Below are 27,683 nucleotides of genomic sequence, written 5' to 3' on the forward strand. Positions count from 1 at the left end.
AGCCCCTTGCTCTAGCCCATCTTGAAGGAATACTAACACATCTGCAATAGATGCCGAAGTGGGATCGTGGGCTGATTTTCAACACCAAGTGCAAAAGACCTTCCAGGTAGCATCATAGATGTGAATAGTAGAAGGCATGTGAGAAGTCTGGATGGTCTCTATCACCCTCTCAGGGAGATTAGAATACCGCAGAGATTTCCACTCAAGCGCCAAATGGCTAAGCGGAACCACTGAGGATCCGAGTGGAGACAGATCCTGCTGGCCTGATGGCTGGGCTACAGACAGATTCACCAGATCGGCCAGGGACTCCTGGGTCAATGGGGTGCCAGGAGTATGAGCTCCGCCTTTTCCTCCAACATCTTCTGAATGACTGCTGGAATGATAGGAAGAGGGGGAAAGGCATAGAGGAGACCTGGAGGCCATTTGTTCCAAAGTGCAGTGGTCCCCTCTGCCCCCGGGTCAGAAATCTGGTGAAGAATCTGCTTACCTGTGTATTATTATTTTTTAAACAAATTTTATTCAATTTTTCACGTAAAAACAAAAATCTCTTTTTAGTGAACAACATATTTCCGGGTCATCACCTTTACGTACAAATATGACAGCAATTATACATTCATATATGCATACTTAATTCTATTATTACCTTTTCCATTCCAAATTTTCAGTAAGGAGAGGAACAAACACATTAATTCTGGCCTCTTTCATTAATCTCAATCGAAACATCTTTTTGTTTCATTTCAATTATTTCAAATATAATCCTTTAATATTTATTTTAAAAATAAAGATAAACAATATGTGTTTGCCTAATGATAATAATAACAATAATAATAATGATACTAATAATAAAAAAGTTATCAATGTCTCTCCTTTTAATAGTCTATATTAATTTATTAATTTAGTTGGTTCTTTAGTGTGTCATATTCCCTTTCCATTACACATTCTTTTTATAAATTCTAGATTAATACAAATTTTAACACTAAAGGAAAAAAAACAAGTATAGGTTTCCCCCCTTTTACTGCTTTGAGTGTGACACCTCAATGATTAAAATATACCTTTATTCCCTCATCTTGATTCCCAATAAACCATTATTTTTAAGAAGTTACAATAATAATCATTACATCTTTTCATTTGGATTCCGCAGCATATTTTCCCCCCTTAATTTTTAATAAAAGTTATCAGTATCTATATTACCCTATTTTCTAAATATTTTTAATTGCAGAAATATTCTTATGACCCTGTCACCCTGCAGAATCCCCTTTTTAATTCATCAACCATTATCTCTGAAAAAACAATTTCTTTTCAACATTTTACTATTTCCGTATTTCTTTATTTCATGCACCTGTTTCTTACTGCTTCTCCTCCCCCTCTTTTCCCCATATCTTTTCTCATTCCAGTTTATATCCCTCTCTTTCTTAATATCTTCCTTTCCCCTTTTCTGCTGGGTCTTTCTGCCTTTCCTGACTTCACAGGTATTCCCCCTTTTGATTGCCTTCTTAAATCTCAACTTTTTAACCTTCCTTCTTTCCCCACTTCTTTGTAGTGTTCTTTGTGTTAATTGTCTATTTAAAATGTCTTCTCCTTGAATCGACTCCTCCTCCTCTGAAGCTCTTTCTTCTTGTTCTTCAATCGCCATTTCCATTTTTTCTAGCACAGATCAAAGTGATTCGCCTCTTTCCTGTAGTAATTCTCTCATATTTTTAAGTTCCATTTTTAATTCCCATCATTACACACTCTTGTATTTTATGATCGTTAACATCCACAAAAAAACTACTTTTACTTTCCTTCTTTCACTTTTCTAAAGTTCTCAATTGTTCCAGCCCAGGGTTTACACCAAATGGGCGTTGGTTCTTACCTGATACGCCCCTTCTCGGCGAGCCGCGAGGAGCATCCAGAGACTGGGATGTGCTTCTGAGTCCTCTTCTTGCAGGCTGAGCTTTAGATGAGGAAACGCTCCGCCCCTCACGTGGTATCGCGCAGCGTCTCCCCAGTTTTTTGCGATAACGAGAAGAGAGGTGATTAATTCTTTTTAATCTACTATTGGCTCCTTGGCTGAATCAAGAGTCCCCACCAGACGGAGAAATTAGGGTGGGGCTGGGATGCTCCTCGCGGCTCGCCGAGAAGGGCGTATCAGGTAAGAACCAACGCCCATTCTCCTCGAGCCGCTCGGAGCATCCAGAGACTGGGACATACCAAAGCTGGGCTGTCCTACGGGTGGGACTCCGTCTGGCCAGAAGGCCCCTCCGGATCACTGATGATCCTCTGTAAGACCCGTCGGCCAAAAGAGGCCTCCGCTGAGGCGTACGTATCTATTTTATAATGTCTGATAAACGGGGACGGAGAGGTCCAGGTGGCTACCCGACAAATGTCAGCGATGGGGGCTTGCGTGGCCCAGGCCGCCGAGGTGGCTGCACTTCTGGTGGAATGGGCGGTTATTCCACCCGGAGCGGGCAGGGAATGGGAAAGGTAGCACCTCGCAATGGTGGCCCTGATGCAGCGACTGATGGTGGAGGGAGAAACCCTAAGCCCCAGTGACCTGGGTTGAAAGGATAGGAAGAGGGATTCCGACTTTCTCATGGATTGAGTGCGCTTAATATGTATACGCGAGGCCCTTCTAACATCTAGGGAGTGCCAGAGGACCCCCCTGCCCCTGGAGGGCCTAGGGCAAAAGTTTGGTAGAACCAGATCCTGTGACCTATGGAAGGGAGAGTTGACTTTTGGTAGGAAGGTGGGGTCGGGACGAAGGACCACTCGGTCTGCATGGAACACGCATAGATCGCTCCTGACTGACAGAGCTGCTAATTCCGAAACTCGACGAGGAGAAGTAATAACTACTAGAAAAAACTACCATAAAGGTGAGAAACTGAAGGGATGAGTCCCTCAAAGACTCGAACGGGGAACGAGTAAGATAAATGAGGACCTTGATGAGGTCCCATGTGGGGAACCTGTGAACAGTGAGAGGGCACAGGTTGGTGGCGCCCCTAAGGAAAGATCTAATTCGGGGGTGATGAGAAAGGGAATCGTAGTTATCACAGGAGACCACGGTCGAGAGGGCAGAAAATTGTAGTCTCAGGGTGTTAGGTGCGAGCCCCTTGCGAAGGCCTTCCTGAAGAATTCTAGGATCTGAGCCACAGAGGGAGAGAGGGGATCAATCTGAGACCCGCTACACCACTTGCAGAACCCCTTCCAAGTGGCATCATAAATTCGTGTAGTGGAAGGTCGCCTGGCGGCCAAAATAGTGTCGATGACTTGACTGAGGGCTTTTCACTAGTCAGGCGGATCCGCTCAACCTCCAGACGGCTAACTGGAGCCATTGATGCTCCGGATGCAGAAGGGGCCCCTGAGAGAGGGAGACCCAGTCCGGGGGGATCCTCCATGGAGGCGTTACCGATAAAAAGCGGAGGTCCGCAAACCACGGTCGCCTGGGCCAATAGGGAGCCACCAGGAGAAGGACTGCCCTCTCCTGAATGCGTTTCTGTATTACTCTGGGAACTAACGGGAGCGGAGGGGAGGCATATAGGAGCCCTGGGGGCCATGGGCAAAGCATGGCGTTGAGATTCTCCGACCGGTGAGACGGATACCGGGAGAAGAACCGTGGAAGCTGAGTGTTGGACGGAGAGGCGAAAGGGTCCACCACCGGAAGGCCGAATATTCTGGACGCTTCCTCGAGTAGGGATGGATGGAGACTCCATTCTGCCTGGTCCACCGTGGCCCTGCTCAGCCAGTCCGCCTGAGTATTGTCTACTCCGGAGATGTGTACGGCTTTTAGAGATAGGAGGTTGGATTCTGTCCAGCGGCAAAGGCGCTCGGCTTCCCTCATTAGCTGGATGGACTGGGTGCCCCCTTGCCTGTTGATATGGGCATTGGCCGTGACGTTGTCCGTGAGAACGAGAACGTGATGTTTGCGGACCTGAGGAAAAACTGCACAGGGCCAGATGGACAGCGTGAAGCTCTAGCCAATTGATACTGCACCTCTGCTCGGTCGGCGACCATTTGCCCTGTGCCGAGAGCGAGTTGAGATGAGCGCCTCAACCGGACAGGCTAGCGTCCGTAGTGACGGAGAGTCATTGAGGTTCCTCGAAGAGGTGGCCTCTGTTGATGGCGGAATTGGTCCACCAGAGAAGAAACGTGAGGACCCTTGGAGGGACCCTGATTCTGGCCTTCGAGTTGCTTCTTCCGGATCGTTGGAACGGGAGCAGGAGCCACTGGAGGGATCTACTGTGTAGACGGGCCCAGGGAATAATAGAGATGGGTGACACCATTTTGCCCAACAATTCAGAGAAGTCCATCAAGGCCACCCTCCTTGAACGCCTGCTCTGTTTGACCAGTGCTTGAATGCTAAGGAACCTCTCCGGAGAGAGGAAAACTCTTTGAGAAACGGAATAAATTATGGCACCCAAGAGGTTGATTCGGGTGGAAGGGGTAAGTTGGCTCTTTGCCAATTGACTAGAAACCCGTGTGCCCATAAGGCGAGAGGGAGACCCTGGTATCCCTGACTGCCTGGGATTTGGACGGGGATAGAATAAGGATAACGTCCAAGTAGCAGTGGAGGCGGACGGGAACGCTCCTGAGATGAGCCGCCAGGGCCGCCGGGACCTTGGTGAAGGTCCGGGGGGCCGATGCCAGTCCAAAGGGTAGGGCCACGTATTGATAGTGAAGGCTATTATGACAGAACCTGGGGAATTTGTAATGGGAGGGCCCTGATTGGAATATAGAGGAATGCCTCCGAAAGATCTATGGGAGATAACCAGTCTCCCCGCCTGGAGCCTAAAAGAATAGATTGCAAGGAGTGCATATAGAACCTACGTTGGATAAGGTGACGGTTGAGCCGTTTCAAGTCCAGGATGACTCTCCAACCCCCAGAGTGCTTGGGCACCCCAAAGAGATGGGAGTAAAAGCCCTTTTCTCCCTGATTCGGAGGGACAGGTTGCATGGCCTGGATGTCAAGAAGATGATGGATGGCTGCATCCATTGGTGCACGTTTGGAGGGATCCCTTGAGGAGGGGGGGATGGGATGAAATAATCAGGGGGGGGGGCGGACCTGAACTCCAGGGCGAGACCAAACCTGATTGTGTCCCTAACCCATGCATCGGATGTGGATATGTCCCATTGGGCAGCGAAGTGGCTGAGGCGGCCGCCAATGGGGAGGGAGGAAGAGGCTCCACCTTCTGCGGTAGGGCCTTCCTCCCGATCCCCGAAAGGGTCTCTTGTAGCTGCCACCGCGTCTGGTCCTGTCGTCCGGGACCGTGCGGTCCTGGGATCGGAAGGAAGGGGGTCTAGGGTATCTGGACGGGAAGGGGGGTAGATACTTTCTCTTACTGCGGTCCTCGACCAACAGTGGTTCCAAGCTGGGCCAAACAGTTTATCTCCCTTAGTGGGAGCAGTGGCCAGCTTGACCTTATTCTTTACGTCCGTCTGCCAGTGTTTGAGCCAGCATGCGACGAGCCGTGACGTGCGATGTGATGGCCCTGGAAGAGAATTTTACCGACTGGTAAGTGGCGTCAGCCGAGAACTCGGCTGCAGCCACTGACTTCGCTATGTCCTGGTGAGCTCTGAGATTGGAAGCGGGGACGTGTTCCTTGAGCTGACGTAGCCAGCGGATAGAGGACCTTGTGAAAAAGGAAGCGGCCATAGCTGATTTAATGGCCCAGGCGTCATATAGGTGGGCCCTGCGCAGCGGCAACTCCGCCCGCATGTCATCAGGTTTCAAGGTCTCTAGGGCCTCACAAGGGGTAGAGGAGAAAACCAGACCCACAATGGGGTCATCAAGTTCCGGAATGTTCAGAAGGCTAGATAGTGCCGAATCGAGATTAAGGAATCTCTTGTCTTGGCTAGAGGGTGTAGGAGGGGTCCCTGTGGAGGTGAGTTGCTTCGCTACCGGATCCACGAAGATGGAAGGGGAAGGGATGACCTCAGCTTCCACCACTGGTTGGGTGAAAATGGAGTCCTCCGGGCCCTCTGGGACGGGGGGAAGGTTTGCAGGGGACTGGGGAAGAAGGCCAGAGACATACTTGGCCTTAAGGAGGAGGGACTTGAACATGTGCGGCTTGAACAGCTCCCCAAAAGTGGGTTGGTCGGGGGAAGTGCCCTCGTCCTCCGACATCTCCCCCTCCATGATGTCAGCCTCTAAGAGGGTTTCACTGTAGCGGGAGGATCCCATCTGGGAGTCCTCTTCCTCTTCCCTGAAATCCCCAAAGTCCCCTTCCTCCTCCACCTGGGCCCCAACCGGAGGAGGGCTGTCCCTCTGAGAGAGTACCTGATCAACCGGGGGGACCGGTTGTGGAAGGGATCTGATGGAGAAAGAGTCGTGCTTTGAGGCTCATGGAGAGAAGACTGATCTGGTCATGTGTTGTAGTCCCTCTGCAATGCTCTGGCGGATGGCTGATTCCATCCAAGCCCTGATGTGAGGCGGAACCTCGGAGGTAGAGGGTTCGTCCTGGCGCAGACCAGCAGCAGTGGGTGTTAAAGTGGTTGGAGGAGGAAGTATTGACGGCTCCGGGCGGGACTCCCTGAACGCCTGTCAGACTCTTTTTCCAACGCTTTGTGGCGCCTTGAGGCGTCACGTTGGGAGGCCTTGGAAGGTTCCTTGTCCTGTCTAGAGCCCTTAGGTTCCTTGTCCTGCCTGCGCAAGTAGTGGGACTTTGCCTTAGCCTTCAAGGAAGGACGTTTAGAGGGATTGTCGTCTGCCATGTTAGATAATAAATACTAGCAAGGGCGGTTGGCTCGCCCAGATCAGGCCTGGATGAGGCGGGTGACGATGAAGCTGGCCCGCTCCCCCTTTTGGAATTTGTTATGTACGGAGATAACAGAAATATATATACTCTAATTTGTAATTTTTCTTCTCCCTTTATTTATTTTTATGTTTTATACCAGGTGAATAAACAGGTTCTACGTATACCTCTATATATCTATGAGAAATATTGGTGTACAAAAAGAATTTTTTTTTTTTTTTTTTTGTATTTGTATTTCACATTAGGTGACAATATGCAATACATTAGCTTCAGGAGCTAAACAGCCCCTGGTTTTAAAAATATCATATATTATTATTATTATTATTATTATTATTATTATTATTATTATTATTATTATTATTATTATTATTATTATTATTATTATTATTATTGTTTAATGTCATTGTAACTTTGAACAGTCACTAAACAAGCTGCTGCAAATCAAGGATAATATGCATTGTAGCCAAAGATTTTTCCAATGGGATTAAAACCCTCTGTCAGGAATTGAACTCTGGTGTTTTGTTTTTGTTTTTTTGAAATCTATAGAAACAGTAACTGTAACAGGGAGAACTGTATCTCAGTACAGGCCAATCAGTCAAATAAACGCCTGAGGCCTAGAGTTGAAGAGAGGGCCTCTGGCAGCAGGCCTCCAGACAAGAAAAATAAAACCGGAGGGGGGGGGCTGCAACTTCGCCCCGAAACGGGCTGCGGGAGGCCAACAAGTAATAAAGGAGCGGGCCAGGTGGAAGAGATGGGCAGCTAAGCTTTAACCCAAGGCCTGGAGCTCCAATTCACCGCAGTTAAAGTATTTAAAAATGGCGCCCGACCACGATGCGGAGCCAAAATGGCGGCCGCAAGCTGAACCGTCGGGACGCCTTCGGGACGGAAAAGGAGGGCTTGCTGGTCAGCTCAGCTCCTAGGGCCCTAGGGGCGATGACCCTCCCGATCGGCGTTTAGGGTGGGGGGGAATCCAGCAATAAAAGAAATGCGTGCCACGAGGCAACGCGGAGGCAGCGACGCGATCTGATAAGGGTGGGGGGGGGTCGCGCTATCGCGCTGCGAGCCCACAGCTTCGCCCCAGGGACGGGGAAATTTTTCCCTTAAGTCCAGACCCTTTGCGCAGGAGGAGGAAGGAAAGGCAAACCTTATGAAGACGAAGTTGGAATAGGCAAGAAATAGGCAAGAAATGAACGATCAGCCAAGGAGCTCTCTGAAAACACAGCCTGACTCTTCGAGGCTGAGCAAAAGACTGGGGAGACGCTGCGCGATACCACGTGAGGGGCGGAGCGTTTCCTCATCTAAAGCTCAGCCTGCAAGAAGAGGACTCAGAAGCACATCCCAGTCTCTGGATGCTCCGAGCGGCTCGAGGGAGAAAACATCAGTCAGTCTTTCCTTGCTTTTTTCTTTATTCTGTTTCTGCTTTCACTTTCTAAGAGTCTTACTTTGTTTCAATATTTCTTTAATATTATATCCACACAAGTTCATTCAGAAACAGGATGCTTTCCCTTGTTTGAGCTCAAGTTTTTGTCAAAAGGTGGCACTCTCCATTATACAAAGTCTTCACCTTTTCCCCCTATTTTTTTATTTAGGGTTTTTCGAACCTCAATATTCCAGTCTCCAATTTGTAAACTTTATTATTATTATTTTTTGACAATCTTAAGTCCAGCTTTATTTTATGCCTCTTTATTGCCAAAATATTTTAGTCCAATTTAGTTAAATCTTTAGTTCAGGCTTCTTCCTTTCCCGGTTCAAAGCCCCGCTTAGATGTCAGAAATATTTTCTTATTTTCTTTCCTGTCCCCTTTGTAATTTTGCTGCTCACTTTTCTTTTCTTAAAAATTCCATGTTACCTTAATCCCGGGGTACTTTTGTTTAGTTGCATCACCCAATTGTCCCGGTTCAGATGTTATCCACCTCTTTCTTCCCTCCTGCACAAATCTTAATCCAGCTGAGTCCTCCTCTTTGGGGTGGCCATTTTAAACCACCGCTGCAGTCGTCTTCGGGGGGGAAAAGACCAAGCCCAGGAGGGGTGATGCGCCTTCCCTCAACCTGGCTTGCAGCTTCCCCTTACTCCGCTGCCCCTCCAAGGCAGCTTCAGCCCCTAATCGTAATGATCGGGGCTCTCCAACGAAAGAGCACGGACCATAGCCACAGAGAGATGCGATCTATGGTCTGTCAGCGAGGAGGCTCCGCCTTCTTCCTGCTTACCTGTGTATTTTGAGGGGTGGCAAAGAGGTCCACTGCAGGTGTTCCGAACCTGTGGGACAGATCTAGGAACAAGGACAGATGGAGACTCCACACCGACTGATCAATTCTGGATCAACTCAACCAGTCACCTGGGTGTTGTTGACCCCCGAATGTGGTCCACCCTGATGGAAAGAAAGTGTCTCTCTGCCCACCACCCCAGGCATTCTGCTTCCCTCATCAAGGCCCTGGACCTGGTCCCCCTGTCTGTCGACATGTGCCTTTGCGACCACATTATCCGTCATGAACAACATGTGGCGACCTGCCACTCTGTTCTGGAAATGCTTCAGGGCTAGGAAGATGGCCTTGAGCTCTAGCCAATTTATGGGGCAGGCCCTGTCTACCTGAGACCAACTCCCCTGGGCTATCTCGCCGGCTAGATGCCCCCCCCCCAAGCCTGAAAACTGGCATCTGTGGTGAGCAGGATTCTGTCTGGTTCCTTGAATGGATGTCCTCTCCAGACTGCCAGAGATTGCCACCATCTGAAGGAGCGAAGGATCTGTGGTGGAACCTGAACCCTGATGGAAGTGTGGCTGGTCCCAGCCCATTGAAATGGTAGCAGGAACCATTGAAGAGCTCGAGCAGGATGCCGTGCCCACGGGATGATGCCAATGCAGGAAATATTTTCCCAAATAATTTGGACAAATGAGACAAGGGGACTGCGCTGCCGTCGAATCTGAAGGATGAACTCATTGAGGCTCTCCCCACGATCCAGAAATAGAAATACCTCACAGAGAGATGTATCAATGATCACACTGAGATGAAGTCGTCTGGTCGTGGGAGAGATGGCTTTTCTAGAAGTTGATAGAAAACCCGTGGTCTTATAGGAACTGCAACGTGGTGTGGAGGTCACGATGGGCAGAGTGGACCAATGCTGACTGAATCAAGATGTCATCCAGGTAACATTGGACCCTCACTGGAACAGCCCGAAGTCAAGCTGCCAAAGCTGCCAGGACCTTGGTGAAGACCCTGGGGGCTGATGAGAGGCCAAATGGATGGGCCCAGTACTGGAAATGCTTGTTCTGGTAACAGAAACAAAGAAACTGGCAGTGATGGAGCCAGATGGGAATATGGAGGTATGCCTCCGTGATGTCTATGGAAGAGAGATCGCCCTCCAAAATGCTCTCTAGGATTGAATGCAAAGTCTGCATCTTAAAATGCTTGTATGGGATGAACCTGTTCAAAAACCTGAGGTTGAGAATGGCTTGCCACCCGAGGCCTTTGGGATCATGAAGAGGCGAGAGTAGAAGCCTAACCCTCACTGATCCACAGGAATCAGCTGTATGGCTCTTATGTCCAAAAGGTGTTGAATGGCCGATTCCATGAGGGCGTGTTTGGAGCTGTCTGTAGAAACCGGGCAGCAGACAAAAAAACTTGGGGGTGGGGAGAGGAACTCACGCCAGAAACCCAACCTCACCGTCCTGAGCACCCAAGCGTCCGATGTCAACTCCTCCCATCTGGAGGCGAAGAAGGCCAAATGACCTCCAATGGGTGGGGAGAAAGGGCATTCACTTAAGAGCGTCAGAAAGAACGACCTCCTCCTCCTTGAAAGGGCCGTTTACCAGTGGTCTGTTGCTGCCTGCCTGCAGCCTCAGGTCATTGCTCCTGATGAGGAGGGAACGTTCTCTGGCCCTGAGAGAAACGAGAGGAGGACTCGGGACAGAAGGAAGGTAGGTTGCACGGTGCTGGATGATATTCTGACTTCTTCCCTGCCAAGGAGAGAACCTTTCTCTTGTCCCTGGTTTCCACCAAGTATGGCTCCAGAGCATCGCCGAACAGTTTTTCTTCGGCGCATGGAGCGGCAGGAATCAGATTGCCAATTTCACAGCCAGAGGAGCCTCCTGGCTGCCACCAATGATGCCATGGCCTGTGATGCAAATTTGGCTGAATTCAGTGTAGCGTCCGCCGTGAATTCTGCCACCACAATTTTATTTAGGTCTTGATATGATCTAAAATCAGTGGTAGGAAGCCAATCTTGTAGTTGGTGCAGCCATCGCAGAGATGCCCTTGTAAAAAATGAGGCTGCTGCCAAACCGCCCAGGCCACTACCTGCTGGGTGCGTCTGAGAGTTTGCTCTGACCTCTTGTCCTCCACCTTGAGCACATCCTCTGGCTCAGTGGGGGTGCCTGATGTTGAAAACAAGGCAACCCCCGGGGCATCCACACCTGGAACCAGAAGAGCATTGGCCAAAGAAGGGCCCACATTGTAAAAATGCCTGTCGTGTAAAGAAGGCCGAAACCCTGCCCCAGGGGAGGCACACTGCTCCTTGACCAAATCCAGAAATAACAGAGGGGATGGAAAAACATCTGTATGGAGCACTGGCATTGAGAAGAGAGTCCCCGTAGCTAGTAGAAGCTGCTTGAATCACCTCCTCTGGGCTGTGACTAAGGCCTTGTGTAGGAATGGTTTGAACAGGGAAGGTTTAAAAAACGCTTCTGATGGCGGTTGATCAGACCTAAGCCCCTCCTCCTCTGATATGTTAGGATGCTTGATCTTACCTTCCTCTTCCTCTGACATGGAAGAGTGACTGTGTTCTGAGGGATTTGTGTAATCCCTCTCCTTATACTTGCCCAATCAGATTGGGTAGATGGGCAATTGAACTGTTGTTGCCTGGGAAAACCCCTCTGAGATGGGCCCTTTGGGAGAAAGCAGGGAACAAGGAGCGGAGTAGCTGTTGAAATCCTTCAGCTAGGTCCTGTCTGATGGCTACAGAAACTATGTCCCTGATATCCTCCAGCCTACTGTCTGTGGGAGGCCTGCAGCAGCGAGAGTAAAGGTTGCTTCAGGCCTAGGTCTAAGTCCACCTTGGATCATCTGACCTAGGGGGTATGAGGAACCTGGACCCCAGGCAGCCTGCCTAAAGTTGGGCCCAGACCTGCTTAAGTCCTGGGGCAGAAACTCCCTTTCCACCCTTTCTGGGGACCAAGCCTGAAGGTAGCTGGCAGTTTCAGCCTCTCCCACCCTGGCCATAACCTCTAGGCAAACCTGAAATTCCCTTGATTGGGAGGATTGTTGCATCCAGCTCCTCATCTGATCCAGGGACTTATCAAACTGTTTTTTTAAAGCAGCATGCCTTCGTTTCTCAGCCCTGAGTTCAGATTTAGAAGTCTTTTGGGGGGCTAAAGCCTTGGCCTTGATCTTTGCTGCAGCCTCTCGTTTTGCTGAATGGACTCTTCATCTTCTTTTCTTCCTCATTGGGGCCTGAGAACCTTGTGCTTCTTCTAGACCTGTGAGGTCCGACTGGGCCATTTCGCCCTCCATTTTCGCCAACAAGGCAGACACAAGGGGTCCTGGGAGCTTCCCCTATGAGAGTGTCACCTGTTGTCTGGGCCAGGTGAGCTAATTCAGCTGTGAGGCCCCTTTTTGGTAGTGGCTGCTCCTCCAACAAAATGGCCGACCACCACCCAAAATGGCCAACCGCCATGTGCACTGGCTCTAGGAAGGCTTCATTGCCTCACTTGCTCCCTAGGCTCTCTAGCAGCCCCAGGCGATCAAACAAACATTTATCTTCTATCAGCTAAGAGGTGGCGAAACGAAGTTCTGAAAATCAGTTGTAAAGTGATCTTTTGTAATGCAGAGGGAACTGTGTGGGAGGCTTGCAGAGTGTTCCCTGGGTTCGCAGCTCCCTCGATGGCAGCGCCAAAGCCTCGTCGCTGCAGGAGAGCAGATCCCCGCTCTCCTTGCGGCACAGCTCAACCGGAGTCCTAGGAGCTGTGTCGAAGCTTTGAAACTGCTTCTCTTCTGAAACTGCTTCTCTACTGTTTTACTAATGGTTTTTTGCTTTTAGCTCTTTCTCCTATCCAGAGACACTAGCTCTTTAGAGTAGAAGCTTAGTCAAAAGCTGGGGAGCCAGCTAGGGGCTGGCTTTTTATATAGTGGCAGACTCAGCTCTATGACGTCAGAGCGAGGAGTCATATCCCATTCCTGGACTCTCAGCGCAGCGTGGATGAGAATTGTGGCCATTGATTTATATTTTTGTCTTTCCATTTGGCCTTTCCTAAAATAAACAGTGTAATCTAAAAATGTAAGACTTTTAGAAATGAAGTAAAACTCTTATGAAAACAACCATGAGATTGGCCACCTAGTTAATACAGGTGATAAAAGAAATGAGCACTACTGAATGTTAAGTGAAATCTCATAGTTTCTACTTCTGCGATTGGTACCTTTTTCCTTTTTAAACACCAGTCCTCATCTAACTTCTCTCGCTCTCCCTCTCTTCCCCCCACTCTCATACACACACACAGATCTACCCAGTTTCTATAAAATTATTCATATGTATATGGATTGAAGATTAGCTTTTAATCTCATATTTTAAATACCCCAATCTGTCTGTATGTGCTCTACTATTTAATATTTTTCCAACAAAATTATTTAAATATTTTATAATGTAATATTATTTATATCATATGAAAATTAACTATCACATATACTTTTAATAAAGGGGAGAATAATATTTAAGAAATTTAAATTTAATGATGTACGTATGACCCAGAAAACCACCTGAAGCTGAATTATGGCTTCTCTTTGGCAAACATTTGTTCAACTCACTCAGACTGCAGGATCAAAAGGCTTTACAAGGTCCTAAATTAAGAAGGAAAGCAGAGTAGTATTGTTAGCTGATCTTCTCAAAAGAATTTGCTGACAGGTGTAAAAGCAAAGCTGAACTGGTGAGCAGTTCAAAGAGCTATCTCTGCAGACTAAAGTGTTCATTCCAATAACCCAATTAGGCATTCAATACTGAAATGATTAATGTTACTAATATGTCAAGACATGTGTTGCGAGTATAAGGAAAAACTACGGTACAGTTATCTTCTGTAAATGAGTCTGACTCAGCAAATTCACAGCAAGAAGTAGACACAAATTATCATCAAAGTTTGTTGCTTTGTTTTTCCGGTTTGTCGGCTTCGCGAGCGGTAGGGATTCACGCGAAGCTGCGCGATCCCTGCCGCGCTAGCCGTTTGGGGCTCCGACCCGGACGGGTGCGGAGCAAGGCTGCCCTGCAGGGGTAGCTGAAGGTAAGGGGATCCGGAGGAAGGGTTTGGGGGTGTTGCAGACCCCTCCCTGGCCGGGCAGAACCCCCTGTTACCAGGACGGTGCAGCGGCGGTCCGTAATGGCCGCCACAAAGAAGTTGACAGCCGGGCAAGTATGCGCAGGAGGAAGAAGAGAAAGTTATTGAAAGTAAAAGTTCTTCTTGGTCGACCCAGGGCTTTGAGATTTATTTAATTTAATTCCTGGAAAAGATGGTTTTCTGATGATTTCTTCCACAAGAGAAAAAAAGCGGCTGTTTTGAGGTGCTGAAGGAAAGTTTACTCTCCCTCCCGACGGAATTAAGCCGGAAGGGAGAGGATAAAGAAAATATATAAATTTGGATCTTGTTGGAGGAGATGCCTTGAAGACTTGAGGACAGAAATACAATCTTAATAAGGCTTTAAAATATAGACTTGGATTCTTTTTTTTTATTTGTTTGATACCACCCTGGAAGAGGAAGGGGGAATTTTGGCTTGCTTGGATTTATTGAGGATTGTGGATTTTGGGATTGTTTTGCCTTTCTCTCGGAATATTTGGTTGGTGTAAGAAGAAAGAGGAATAAAGAAAAGAAAAGACTTATTTATAATGGCTTTCCTTTTTGAAGACCTGAGGGATGAATATGAGCAAACAAAAGCAATCTGCAAAGATGGCATGGAAAAAGCTTTTCTATTTCTAGAAATGGCGCTGGTCAATTACCAACAGACAATGGAACAGATGGAAATGGAAGAAGAACAACAAGGAAGAGACGAAGACGCCATCTTCATTGAATCCCAAAACTTATCTAAGGAAGAAGGAAGGAAGAGAGCAAGGAAAATGAAGGACTTAAGATCTAAAAAAACATTTGAGAAAGAGAAAAACATGATGCAAAGTAAATATAATGATAACAAACAAGAGAAAAGGGAATGCAACAGAGAAGGGATCCCAGCAAGGCAGAGGTTAGAAGAAGAAGGGGGGTAGGAAGATTTGGTGGGGGAAGAAAGAAAGGGGAAAGGCGGAGAAAAGCCTCAAAGCTTTAAAATTGGATGGGAGAAGAGGATTTTTTTTAGAGATAAAGGATGAAATATAATTTTCTGTAAGAAAGATTCTGCTAAGGTACAGAAGATGGTATTGTAATATTTATATTTGAAATAGTAAATTAGAATGCTTTAAGATTTAATAAGAAATTAAAATGTTGAAGTTTTTATTAATGATTGATTTTTAAAATGTAATAAAATATCGAAGGAAAGGAGGATACAATGTATTTAAACATTTTTGGTGGATAGAATGTACCAAGCAGAACCAAATTGGGTATTTGTTATGTTGAATGTTAATTTTACTAACTTAGGGGAGGATAGAAAGGCATCATACTCTGATTAGTGATTTCAGGAGAAATTTTTTCTTTTATTATAAGAAGAGATAGAGGGATAAATGAATGGGCAAAAGATACAAATTTAATGATTTAATTAAGATGGATTAAATAAGATAGAAATGTGAAGAGTGATATGTGTTATTATTTTAGCCCATGCAAAGAGAGGTAACTGGGGCCAAGGTACTTTACTAAAAGATTTTTTTTATGTTTGTTTGTGTTTGTTTGTGTTTTATGAGAATATTGGGGAAATTATTGTAGAAAAACAGGGAAAGATTCAATATGTAATGATTTGTTTGTTGTTGAAACTTTTAATAAAACTTGTTTTAAAAAAAAAAAAAAAGTTTGTTGCTTTGTTTTTCTGTTACTTTGCTGGATGTTTTATGTTTCCTGTTTACACAAAATTGTTTGCCAATATTGATAGCTCTACAAGGCTTTCAACCAAGAGCAAGATAGATAGATAAATAGATGGATGGATGACAGACCTCAGTTATAAAAAAAAAATGCTGAAGTAACATTTGTTTAGCTACATACTAATATACCACATGTAACATACTATTAATTCATTATTATCATTGGAACCATTTCATCATCACAAGATTCTATAATCTATACCAGAGGTGTCAAACTGGTGGCCTGTGGGCCAGATGCGTCATGTGCAGGCCATGCCCATCTCCATGAAGGGAAAACCGTCGTGAAATGTCATGTGACAGCAACATGACGCCCGAGTTTGACACCTGTGGTCTATACCAATGTGATATCTGTTTAATTATTTGATTCAGACTTATACCCTGCCTTATAAGGACTCTCAAAGTGACTAATGGACAGAAAACAAAATACTGTGAGTTATTAGGAAGCTACAGCCAACATTTACCCAGTCCATGGAGGCCTTGTACTTAGTTCCAGAGAATTTGTAAGACATAATAGCAGCAAGTATAACAGAGAAAAAAACTGGGCACTTGAATAAAAAAGACAACAAAATATGGGTGACTACCCATCAACATGTCTCATTAAATAGTCCCTCACAAATTAGGAAGAAAATTGAATTTCCTTCAATTGCAGAGAAATATTTGCAATATGGTCTTATTTGCAAAGGGGAAAATAAATAAATAAGCAATCACCATAGGTGGGGTATGGAATATAAGAAGTCTCTTTAAAGAAAGCATGAACAATTACAAATTCAGTGGTGTGCATGACTTGCCCACCGATTCTACTTAACATCTATAGGTGATAAATCTTTTGTCTTCTGTTTTATTTTCAGTCATCCATTTTCTGACAAATTAAGATCAAGTTTCCAAATTTGAGATCCAATTGTCAGCATTCCAGAAACCCTCAACTCCAATAAATAAATCCAAGACAGACATGTTCTCAAAGTTTCCTTTTATTAGAGTAGTAAACTGGCACATCTGGGAAATCCTGAATCTGAAAGTTCCAGGTTTCCCTCCAATAAGTAAAAAATTACAAATCCACCCCCTGCACCCATCGTTCCATCACATGCCCCAATCACCATCCATCCCAACTTGAGACATCCCCTCAACCATTCCTCAAACAGGTGCAGGAATAACATGACCTTGACTTTAATGAAGAATGCTATTATGTCTAACCACATACACGCCACAAAATTCCCCCCTCCCATTTTCCCAGGCTCAAAATTTGGCAGCGTGGAAGCTTCTGGTGCTAATATTGCTTCCAAAGCTGACACCAGTATTCATTAATATTTTTCTTATCTAAATTAATAAAAGTTAAATCTGGATTAAAATGTAATATTAATTTAATAGAATATTACCGCCAACTGAATTTGAATTCAATCCAAAAAAAATTAGTCAGAAGTATAAAATAGCCTTGAAAATATTTTCTTTGATAATAATGAAGCTGATCTAAAAATTTAAGTTATTTATACAGAAACCCTTAAAACTAGGCAACAAGAATACATTTCTGTGTAAATTCATTAGAAGTCCCACAGAGAGAACAAGCAGCGTTTCTAAGATTCATTTCTTCCTCCCAGAAAAAAATGCCGTATTCACACACAGTACACACAAAAAGATACTTGTAGCCTCATTTGTTCAGTTTAGTAAAGATTAGGGATCTCTGCTTGTTTTACTGCCAAGTCTGACTTCACTTAAACAGATTAGGAGTGCAAATGAGGAAACAGCAGATTAGAGACAATGCAATGATTGCTCAAGACAGTTAATAGAAAGGAATTCTTCCTTATTAATCTATGAAAGTGTCGTTGATAACCAATAAACAGCTCAAAGGAACTGAATTTTTTGATACTGAAATATTAGAATTTTTAATTCGGCATATCATGCTATGGTTTATCTACATTTGCATATTTTTATAACCTATGTAAATTATAATGGAATTCTCATAAATGGAGTGTTCTGCAGTAAAATCCCTGATCCAACCAGAGTTTCTAAATTAACAAATGAGCCACACTATTAATTGCAGATATGTTATGGCATGCCAAGTAATATACATTATACATACTCTTCAAATATCAAACTGATTTATCATTTAGCTTAATTAGGTTGGGGGTTTTTTCCCTTTCAAAATTTCCAGAAAAACTACATTTCTTCCCATGATTTCCTCAGCTATATATTCTCTTAATATCATCCAAATAAATTCTGTGGATGCATACAAGGATAGAGGGAGAAATTAGGAGAATTATATGACCTAATTTTAATTTTATGGAATTTGATCAGCATTGAATTAAATATTTTTACCCAATTCCCTCAACCTTAAAAAAAAGCCTTTGGGGTTCCCTTACCATTCATTGCCCCAAACCTGTAATTCGTAATTGCAAAAATTATATTGAGCTCATATGCAGATCAATGTCAAATGGAATATGGAGGTTTTCTTCCTTATTATAAACTGTCTCCAAATGAATAAGATAGTTATAACAACTTGTTGACTTAAATTTTGGTTAGACACCTTAAAACAACTTTTTAAATATCGTGTGTGTGTGTGTGTGTGTGTGTGTGTGTGAGAGAGAGAGAGAGAGAGAGAGAGAGAGAGAGAATATTGCTTTCCTTGGAGATTCTATATCATATCAGTAAGGTTTAATTTATAGGATCCTACAAACCACTGGAATTTATTCTATATATTTGGTACAGATATAAATTTGTATTAATCTAAAGTTATAGATGCAATGAAATCTATACTAATTCAGTTGTGAAGAAATTACTACTGTACCACATTACTACGGTACTATTACTGTACATCTACAGTATTATAAAACCACTTAAAAGCAGCTATGATAAGTGCATCTTTGGTATATTCATTAGCGCATTAATAAACTACAAGTATTTTCTAGTTGGTAGAATGCAAATAATACAGTGTGTTAGTTTGCCAAGTAAAATTCTGTTTACATGAATTTGTGTCTGCATGTTTAGGGTTTTGGTTGTGCTCCTGGCATTCTGTCCAAAATATGCCAAAACTGATCAATACTGTTCTTATAATTGGCAGAGAATGAAGGAAAGTAACCAATGTACACCTTCTCCATCTTACTAAAAAACATTACAGGAAAGTATCAAAGTATGCCTTTTAACACCTACCTTATAATCTATTTTATATTTTCATGTGAAAAATAGAAATCCACAGGTTGATAATGGGTTGATGTTCTCCTAGTATAACTGTCTATATAAATGCAATATAGAAAAATGTTCTATAAAATAACATGAATGGTGGGAACAAGATGAAATTGTAGAGTAGATTAGAACAGAAATGTATTGTCACTTTAAATGTACACTAATCGGCATACATTAAAATGAAATAATCATTATGCATATACTCACATACATATACATATATGACACAGAGAAACATCAGAGTTTGGTTTGAATGTATACATATACATGGCGGAAAAAATGAACCCTATAAATGTAAAAAAAAAAAGGCCATTTAGAGACCAAATAATAAATGAGAATGATTAGTGGGTATTGTCAGAATTCTGGCAGTTACCCCAATTAAATCATGAGTCTCGAGCCAAACTTCCAAAACTTCAAAGGATTTATTGGGAGTTAACATGTCCGGCATGCCTGGCTGTAGCTGACACTGAGACACATAATTCATTGTCACTCTTGACCCTGGTTTTCCCCCACTCCCTGGGTGTATCATAATTCATATTCTCCAATGAGACACATCTATAACCAAGAGTCATCAATCATGTTCTCCAGTTGGATTTTTGCATGGCAGAAACTTCAGTCACCTTACTATCTCTAAACAACTATGAAAAAATTATGAAAGGGTATACAATTATTTCAAAAGAATGTACGGAAACTGACCTTAGGAAAAGATAATGCAGAAGCTACTTGGAATCAAAGTGAAAACAATTATATTACAGAGTGCCACAGAAGTGAATGGAAGTACATACCTGAAGGTAATCTAAACAATGAAAAAGGATGTTTAATAGAATAGTGAAATGATGAAATAGAAAAGGCCTAGAATTAAAGAAAATATATTGAGTACTATAAAAACTTAAAGTGAAAGGCATTACCTAATGTGCATAGAGAGGAAAATAGTTTTAAAGAATGAATGAAATCAAAGAAAACAAGACCAATAAAAGTAGCAGAGAAAATGCACAACCTTTTTGATGAAAAGTAGTATTTTGGGGGAAGTAGGTGAAAAAAGTAATATAAGCCCCCAAAATAGAGAGTGGAATTAATGACAAATGTAATAAAATTATTTGGGATGAATGAATTGAAGGAATACTACAAAGTATACAGGTTCCTTTCCTGAAAATGATAATGGTTGAAGTGTGGGATTGAAATAAATGCTATAAAAACGAAGAAAAATTATTTTAAAATGCCCTGAAAATATTGGAAAATGTTAATGTTACAAATGCTACAAATAGAATGATGTTAAACTATGGATTAGTTTGATTTGGAGTGGATATAAATGTTGATTAATATGTATATGAAGACTGTGTGTATGGACTGATTAGCATTAACTAAAATTGATTGTCAAAAGGTAGAATCAGTGTATGTGTCTAAGAAGGTGTTTGGAAGAAATGTGATAGAAAGTTCATAAAAGGTAGTAATGAGGAACATTTGGGAAGTGCATTAGCAGGGCAGGATGAATGCAGACCAGGTTTTTGTTCTTTGACAAGTGATAGAGAAATATATGAATGTGAAAAAGAACTTGCATTATACATTTATTGATTTAGACAAAATGCATAATAAAATGAATAAGCTTGAATTGTGGAATATTTTGATCACTATGAATTTGAAGCTCAGCTGGAAAATATGAAAGTGTCTGTATATGATGTGTGTGTGTGTGTGTGTATACCATGCAGTATGTATAAGAATAAAACATTCACGTGGTTAATGGTAAAAAATATGATAAACATGTCATGGATAATTAGGGAAATACTTGTGTGATATTAGCATGAAGTTGGAGACATCACACACATATATATATTGTATGCAAAAATAGGGTTAAATTATATAACAGGCTTAAGTTGTACATCGTGGAAAGAAAATAGGAAGATAAGGACTAGGAGATGATTGTCAGGAAAAAATGTTATTTAAAAAGCTCTCTGAGCAAAGCTTAAATAAACAAACAAAAACATTGCATTTTCTCATTGTGCCTGACATATTAAAGCTATTCAAATAATAGTTCCATTAGCTTATTTTGATTTGTTGAATGATAAAATGCCTGTAATATGTACTGTAATGTTTAAGGTCTATAATAAACCAAACAGGAACCCTTATATTATACTTCCATGATCTATACGCAAAGAGTTCTTAATCAGCAAATCAACATTAAGATAGGATAGACACTGTATTTATGAGTCTCCTGAACAACAGCCCAAGCTGCTAAGAAAATTTCAATCCCCAGAGGCTATTTAAAAGCCCAGAGTTCTTGTTACCAAATACCTCTTTAATGTATTTGGATTATAAACCACAATAATATTTTAATAATATTATTATGTTATTTTGCTATAATGAAGCAGTGGAAGATGCTTTTTCTCCCTCTAGAGCAGCTGCAAGTAAAGCCTGACATGAACTAAAAAAAAAAACCAAGCTCAATAGCCTTCAAAATAATAAGAGGCAATCTACAAATATGTTCACCTGTATATAGTACAAGGGAAATCTGCAACAAGGCTCTCTCTTGAAATGAGTAGAGATGTTCAACATAATATTCAGTCCAATTAAACCAAAGCAAGTCTTCTATATTACATGTATCTAAATTCATGATTATATATATCTATATTACTTGGGATAAGGTTAGCTCTAGTCTCACTTACTTGGAAATGAAGCAGTTTTTCAGTTTAACTGTACTGTGAATTAAAGCACATAATTTATTCCTGTTATTCAGGAAAGAGGAATGGGTTTCAATTATTTATTCTGGGTAACAGCAAACAGGAGACAATCATATGGTAGAATATGTTACAAAACGAAGCCAGAATACAGGAGACATTAATACTCTATTTGATAACCCTTCCTATTCAAACAGCTACAATGAAACATCTTTTGTATGAACATCCAGCAATAAAAGTTAATCTGACAAAATAATGCACATAGCATTTATGAAAATATAACCATGAGAGGAGGTAGTGATAAGTGGATATAAGCAGAAGCACTGGAAGCAGCAAGCTTTTTTTTCCTCGCAAAGGGCCAAAGGTCTATATATTGCAGTTTATTTTCACATATTTATTGGATGTGTATGTAAGGGATTTTTAACCATTTCCAATAAATTTAAGTCCATGTGGATTTTTATTCCTGCAGTATCATTTTCCGTGAGCTGTCGACCACATTTCCCGAAGGTATTGACAGAATGCAGAGATAAAGAGATTAAGAAAAGAGCTGTAGTTTAAGATCCTGAATAATCTGGATGTTCATGCCTGATGCACCAATTGCCTAATTCACAAACACCATAGATTTCTTCATTGAGCAAGTAAGTCCTAACAGCCAGATCCATCCACTGGGTTGGTTGCAAATCGTTTTAGGTGGACCAAATATCCTGAAAGGTACCCAGCTTTCTTAAATTTATGTATACAGATCTTGCAAATATAGAGTTTGTGAAACACAATGTGCAAGCAGTGCCTTAAAAAATGCACAGACCTACATTTACACTTCAAAAATCTGGCAATGCCAACCAGCCCTATGATAATGGATCAAATTAATTAAAAATATCTGCTACAATCCTTCAATTCCCCTATCACCAAAGGAAAAGAAGAAATATATACCAAGCCTTCAGCTTTCTCCTTTCCGGGCTGCTTTCATGAAAGATTCTTTTTTAAAAAGAAAAGCGACAGGATGGGTGAAAATCAGGCACAAACTTCCTATTCTCTCCCCGGTTAATGACATAGACGACGATAAATCGGGAGCAGCAGCCTAGCACGGAGGAGAGCAATATCCTCCAGCAAGCAAACAGGCGTTTGCGCAGCAAAGAGCCGGCGCTGCGGTTCCCATTGCAACGTTCCGTTACCTCCGACGACGCCAACGCAGACGGTACATAAACCCACCAGGGGGGAGGCGAATTGCCGCTTCCAATACCCCCACTCTTTTCACCTTCACTATGCTGCTTCCAGCGCGGGGTTTGAGAGTACTCACCCAGAAAACGAAGGAATAGATGATGAGTAAGGTTTTCAGACACGTTATCACGGGTTTGGTCTCCATTCTCCTCGATGCCATAATACTGAAATCCCGGCTGCTGGCTCAGGGCAGGGGAGGGAGTGCGCGCGAGAAGGGGAGGGGAAGGAGGGAAGGAGGGGGCTGCGAGCTCCGTTCGCGCCTCCACCGAGCGGCGGATTCGCGCCGCCGGCTCCTCCGCTACCAATATTATCGCGGCCGAGGCGAAAGCTTGGAAGCATCCGCTCCAGGGTGCTCGCGCACAGCTACTGGGCCACCGCCACAGCCTGCCCCGCCTCCTGCCGTCTCGCAGCTACCGCACATCAGCCATGGCACTATTGTGTGCTCACACTGAAGGAGAAAGCAGGAGCCAATCCACTTTTCCCAGCCCTCGGAGCCCGCTATCTGGAAGGCAGGGAACGAGTGTCTCCGCTGCCCAGAACCTAGTTACGGGAAGGGTGCTGAGGCGGGAGGCAAAGGAATACGCGGGAGGATGCAAAAGACAGTTATTGTTCACTGTCGTGGCTCAGTAAAAGAAGGAAGAGGTCTCCCGCGACGGTGTCTTAGGGCAGGGTGATATGGATGAGAAACCGATGTAGAGCGTGTTGGCGAAGCAGGCGAGGGGTCTGCTTATCGCCAGACTCCTCCTGAAAAGGGAGCCGCGTCTGCACTTGGGTGTCCGTGAAAGGATTTCACGGTGGACCTATTTCGTGCGCAGCCATGATGGGCGTGTGGACCTGGAAAAGGAACTTGAAACAGATAGTTTCCTCGGTCTCCAGGTGCCTCTCATAGGTTTGCACTTTTAAAAGGGGCCTTGAAACAATTGGAAGGCAAAAAAAAAAATAGCTGCTTTCTAGTCAGAGCTCAGCTGTTTACTTATTATAATTTGAGCTGGTTGTATAAATAGCCCCTTTTCCTGGTGGAGATAAAATCTTCGCAAATCTTATTCATAGGCTGATGGTTTACTTCCTAAATAGAAAACAAGGAGATTCAAGCTTGCCTGAACTTATTAACCTCAAACGGCTTGCTTCTCTATTAGTGAAGTGATGCAGCTACTTAGGTGATGAAACAAAAGAATGCGTCAGACAAGATTATCGTAATGTATATCCTGCTTCAGTAATATAAGAAGAACAATGTGGCACAGAAAAAACATATCCCACTAATGAGAGGCTAGTTGGCTAACAGCATGACTGCTGTACCATACTATTGTGTCATGAAGGTTATGCATTTTAAGCGTATATACGGTGAATGTATGGTATACATAGCAAAAGCTGAGACACTAACAAAATATAATAAAACAATTTTTAAGTTTGTTGTGTATCTGCATTCTTCAATGGAAGAAGGGAAAGTTGGTACAAGTAATCCTTTTTGATGTAACTGAATATATTAAATCTTATATTGAATCTGTATAACTTGCACATGATATACAACTGGAGGACTGGAGCCAGATGTGTAGAAACTTGTCACCTCTTGGAGAGATAGCAAGAGGAGAAGAAACCATAAAAATTCCAGCTCTGGAAGATACTCCCTGGGAACCTCTTCTAAGATACATTCACAGAAAAGGGGAGGGGGGAATTAACATGTTGGTTCTTTGTTTGACAAAATCCACATCTAAATAAGGGGAGAGTTCTAACTCCCTTTATCTGTTACTATATGCCTGGAAACATTTTAGATTCTGCTTTGACTAGTACTGGAATCATTTCCTTTCAATAAAGAATTCCTTTTGAAGAGCCTAGCTTTCAGAAGTTCATTCTTTTTCAGGGGGAAAGTCCATTGCTTACAAAAAGTAGAATCTGCAATAGAGGTCAACCCGGAGAGGAATTTTTTTATAAAACTTCACTCTACCAAGGGGACCCTGCAAAAAATGTCTGAATATAGCAAGGAGCAAGGGGAAACTGAATGCTGGGGAGAAACTTTGACAGCTACTCAGCCAGACACGGACTTTGTGTACCCCATTGAAGACAGCAAAGATGCATGCGAAAATTCCACAAAGCCCCGGTGGTCTATAGGTGTGGGAAAGAGAGAGAACTGGGATGGAAGGACCAAGGAAGTAACCCTGACCCGGGGTAATCGTGAACACGGTTGGAAAATGGAGCTGGAGGCCCTCTCTTATCAGGAAGAATGGGTTGAGGAACCACTGGCAGATGACCAACTGAAATGGTACATAAATCGCCTCGTGAGGGAAGCCTTGGAGGACCTCAATGTGAGGGATGAACCAGGCCGCCAACATAGGAGAGTGAGTGATCCAGAAATTGAGAGAACCCGAGCCATCACCCCTGATCCAGCGGAGAATGATCGGGCATTGGAACAAGCTGGAAGACCAACAACCATACCAGGTACCCGACCCCTTCCCACCCCAGAGCAGGGGATTAACCCTGGCCAACCCAGAGACATGACATACAACTGCAGAGAAAGATCCCGCCCTTGAGGGTAAAATTCGGTGGGGACCCCCAGAAACTGGATTTTTCCTGGCACAAGTCCTGACCTACATGCAAGAATACGGGAGGAATTTCCCGACCCAGGGGGCCAGAGTGCGAGTCATCACCCTGACCCTAGAAGGGGCAGTAGCCAGATGGATGGTGACCCCTCAACAACATCAACGTCCCAGAACTGAGGAACCTTGATCAATTCACGACAGCCCTACGCCACCACTTCAAAGACTCCCTCGCCAATAGAAAAGCCTGCGACCACATTAGAGTCATAAAGCAAGGCCATCGCCCGGTAGCTGAGTACATCGAGGAATTTCATGACCTGGCTGGCTGAGTCGACTGGCCAGAAGATATCCTAGTCTGTTGGTTCAAAGATGGACTCAATGATGACCTCTACACTGCCTGCCTGGCCCGTGGGGCCCCAAACCTCCTGCATGAATGGTACCTGATGGCAGAGGAGGCGGAGATAGACATGACCCGTAACCAGTACCGCAGTGGCAGAGTTTAGAGAAGATCCCCACCCCAGGGAAAGCGGGAATTTTTCAAACCACCATGACTCCAAGACCTTCTGGCTGCTTTAAGTGTGGAAAAGAGGGGCACCACACAGCAGAATGCCATTCTGTGAACACCCCTGCCAGAAAGCCAGACCATCCATCAGGATGGAAACCTGAAAAATCCAACCCTCAAGGAAAAGAAATTGGCTTCAGAAGCTGTGAGGTTCTGGTTTCCCCCCAACCCACAGGAAAAATCCCCAATGGCCCAAGGAGACCTGAGCCAGTCCGAAAGTGATCTGGAAGATGACCCGCTGGTAAGTGACCCAATTGAACCACTCACTCTACCCCTAAGACTGTTTATCCCCAGCCGAGGAAAGGGGGAGGAAGTTGCAGCATTACTGGATTCGAGATGCACCTGTTGCCTAATCAACCCCCACCCTAGCAGAGAAATTGGGAATCCAACTAAGGAAAATGGAAAATCCCATCGCTTTCTGCCAATTAGAAGGAACTATAGCGGGGGGGGGGGGGAGCCAGCCAGTTTTGCCACAGAAACATTGAAAATAAGACTAGGGAACCATAGTGAGATGCTCACGTTCATTGTAGCACCAGGAATGGAAGGGCCACTAGTCCTAGGACTCACATGGCTACGGAAATGGAATCCAATAATAAACTGGAAGAGAAGAACTGTACATTTCCAGAAACGTAGCATTCGCAAACAGCCCAGAGGAAAAGAAAAGACAGAGAACAGAGAACCAGCCATGGCTGGTCAGCCGGCTGAACCCATTAACATCCCCAAAGAGTACCAGGTTTTAGCCCAAGTATTTAGCGAGGAGGCTTCTGATGAATTCCCACCTCATTGCGCCACAGACTACGCCATTGAAATCCTACCAGGGGCTAAACTTCCAAAACCGAAAATGTACTGCATGTCCCCAAGAGAACTAAAAGAACTCAGAGCATTTATCAATAAAAATCTAAAAAGGGGTTCATCGAACCTATCCAACCAAAAGTAGCAGCCCAAGTATTATTCCGCGAAAAGAAAGATGGCTCTTTGTGTCTATGTGTGGATTACAAAAACCTGAATACCATTAGTGTGGAGAATATGTACCCACTCCCCCTCATGAAGGACATGTTAGCCCACCTCTCTAAAGGATTTTTTTTTCAAAGTTAGACCTATGAGAGGCATACTACCACATCAGAATAAGGGAAGGGGAATGAGTGGAAGACGGCTTTTAACACCCCACTGGGATGCTACCAATTTAAAGTGCTCCCTTTTGGACTACAAGGAGCACCTGCTGTGTTCATGCAATGAATTAATGAGATTCTCCATGACTTTTTGTACAAAGGGGTCCTTGTTTATCTTGATATTTTAATCTACACTGAAACAAAAGAAAAACACATCAAGTTACTCTGAGCAGTTCTCACAAAACTCCTAAATGGCAAACTATATGCAAAACTCTAAATGTGAATTCCATCAAGAAAAAAGTGACTACCTGGGATATAGAATATCCCACGAGGGAATAGAGATGGACCCACAAAAAGTAAAAGCTGTCATCAATTGGGAACTGCCCCATACTCTCAAACAACTGCAGAGCTTCCTGGGTTTTGCAAACTTTTACCGCCAGTTCATCACAAACTTGTTAAAAACAAAAGGGGGGGAGAAACCCAAACCAAGACAACCCCTTCCCTGGATGATGGAATGCCAAGCAGTATTTGAAAAACTTTAACAACTGTTCTCAGCAGAACCGATCCTGAAACACCCAGACCCTGAACAACCATTTGTCATCCAAGCAGACGCTAGCAATGTAGCAGTTGGAGCAGTTCTACTCCAAAAGAATGGACAT

At 43.8% G+C, this 27,683-nt stretch overlaps 1 protein-coding gene across 2 annotated transcripts in view; it reads right to left on the reverse strand.

The window, feature by feature from the left end:
• Window positions 1-23,267, reverse strand: part of TSPAN7 (tetraspanin 7) — a 113,308-nt gene extending 90,041 nt beyond the window's left edge. For both annotated transcript variants that reach the window (XM_026674073.2, XM_026674072.2), the window contains exon 1: window positions 22,902-23,267. In XM_026674073.2, coding sequence (XP_026529858.1) covers window positions 22,902-22,982 — 81 coding nt within the window. In that variant the 5' untranslated portion in view covers window positions 22,983-23,267. The remainder of the gene's footprint in view (window positions 1-22,901) is intronic.
• Window positions 23,268-27,683: the final 4,416 nt, after the last annotated feature.

Source organism: Notechis scutatus, chromosome 5 (genome assembly GCF_049901735.1).
Source record: "Notechis scutatus isolate UNSWTSFEM ecotype Mainland chromosome 5, rNotScu1.2, whole genome shotgun sequence".
Taxonomy (NCBI): Eukaryota; Metazoa; Chordata; class Lepidosauria; order Squamata; family Elapidae; genus Notechis; species Notechis scutatus.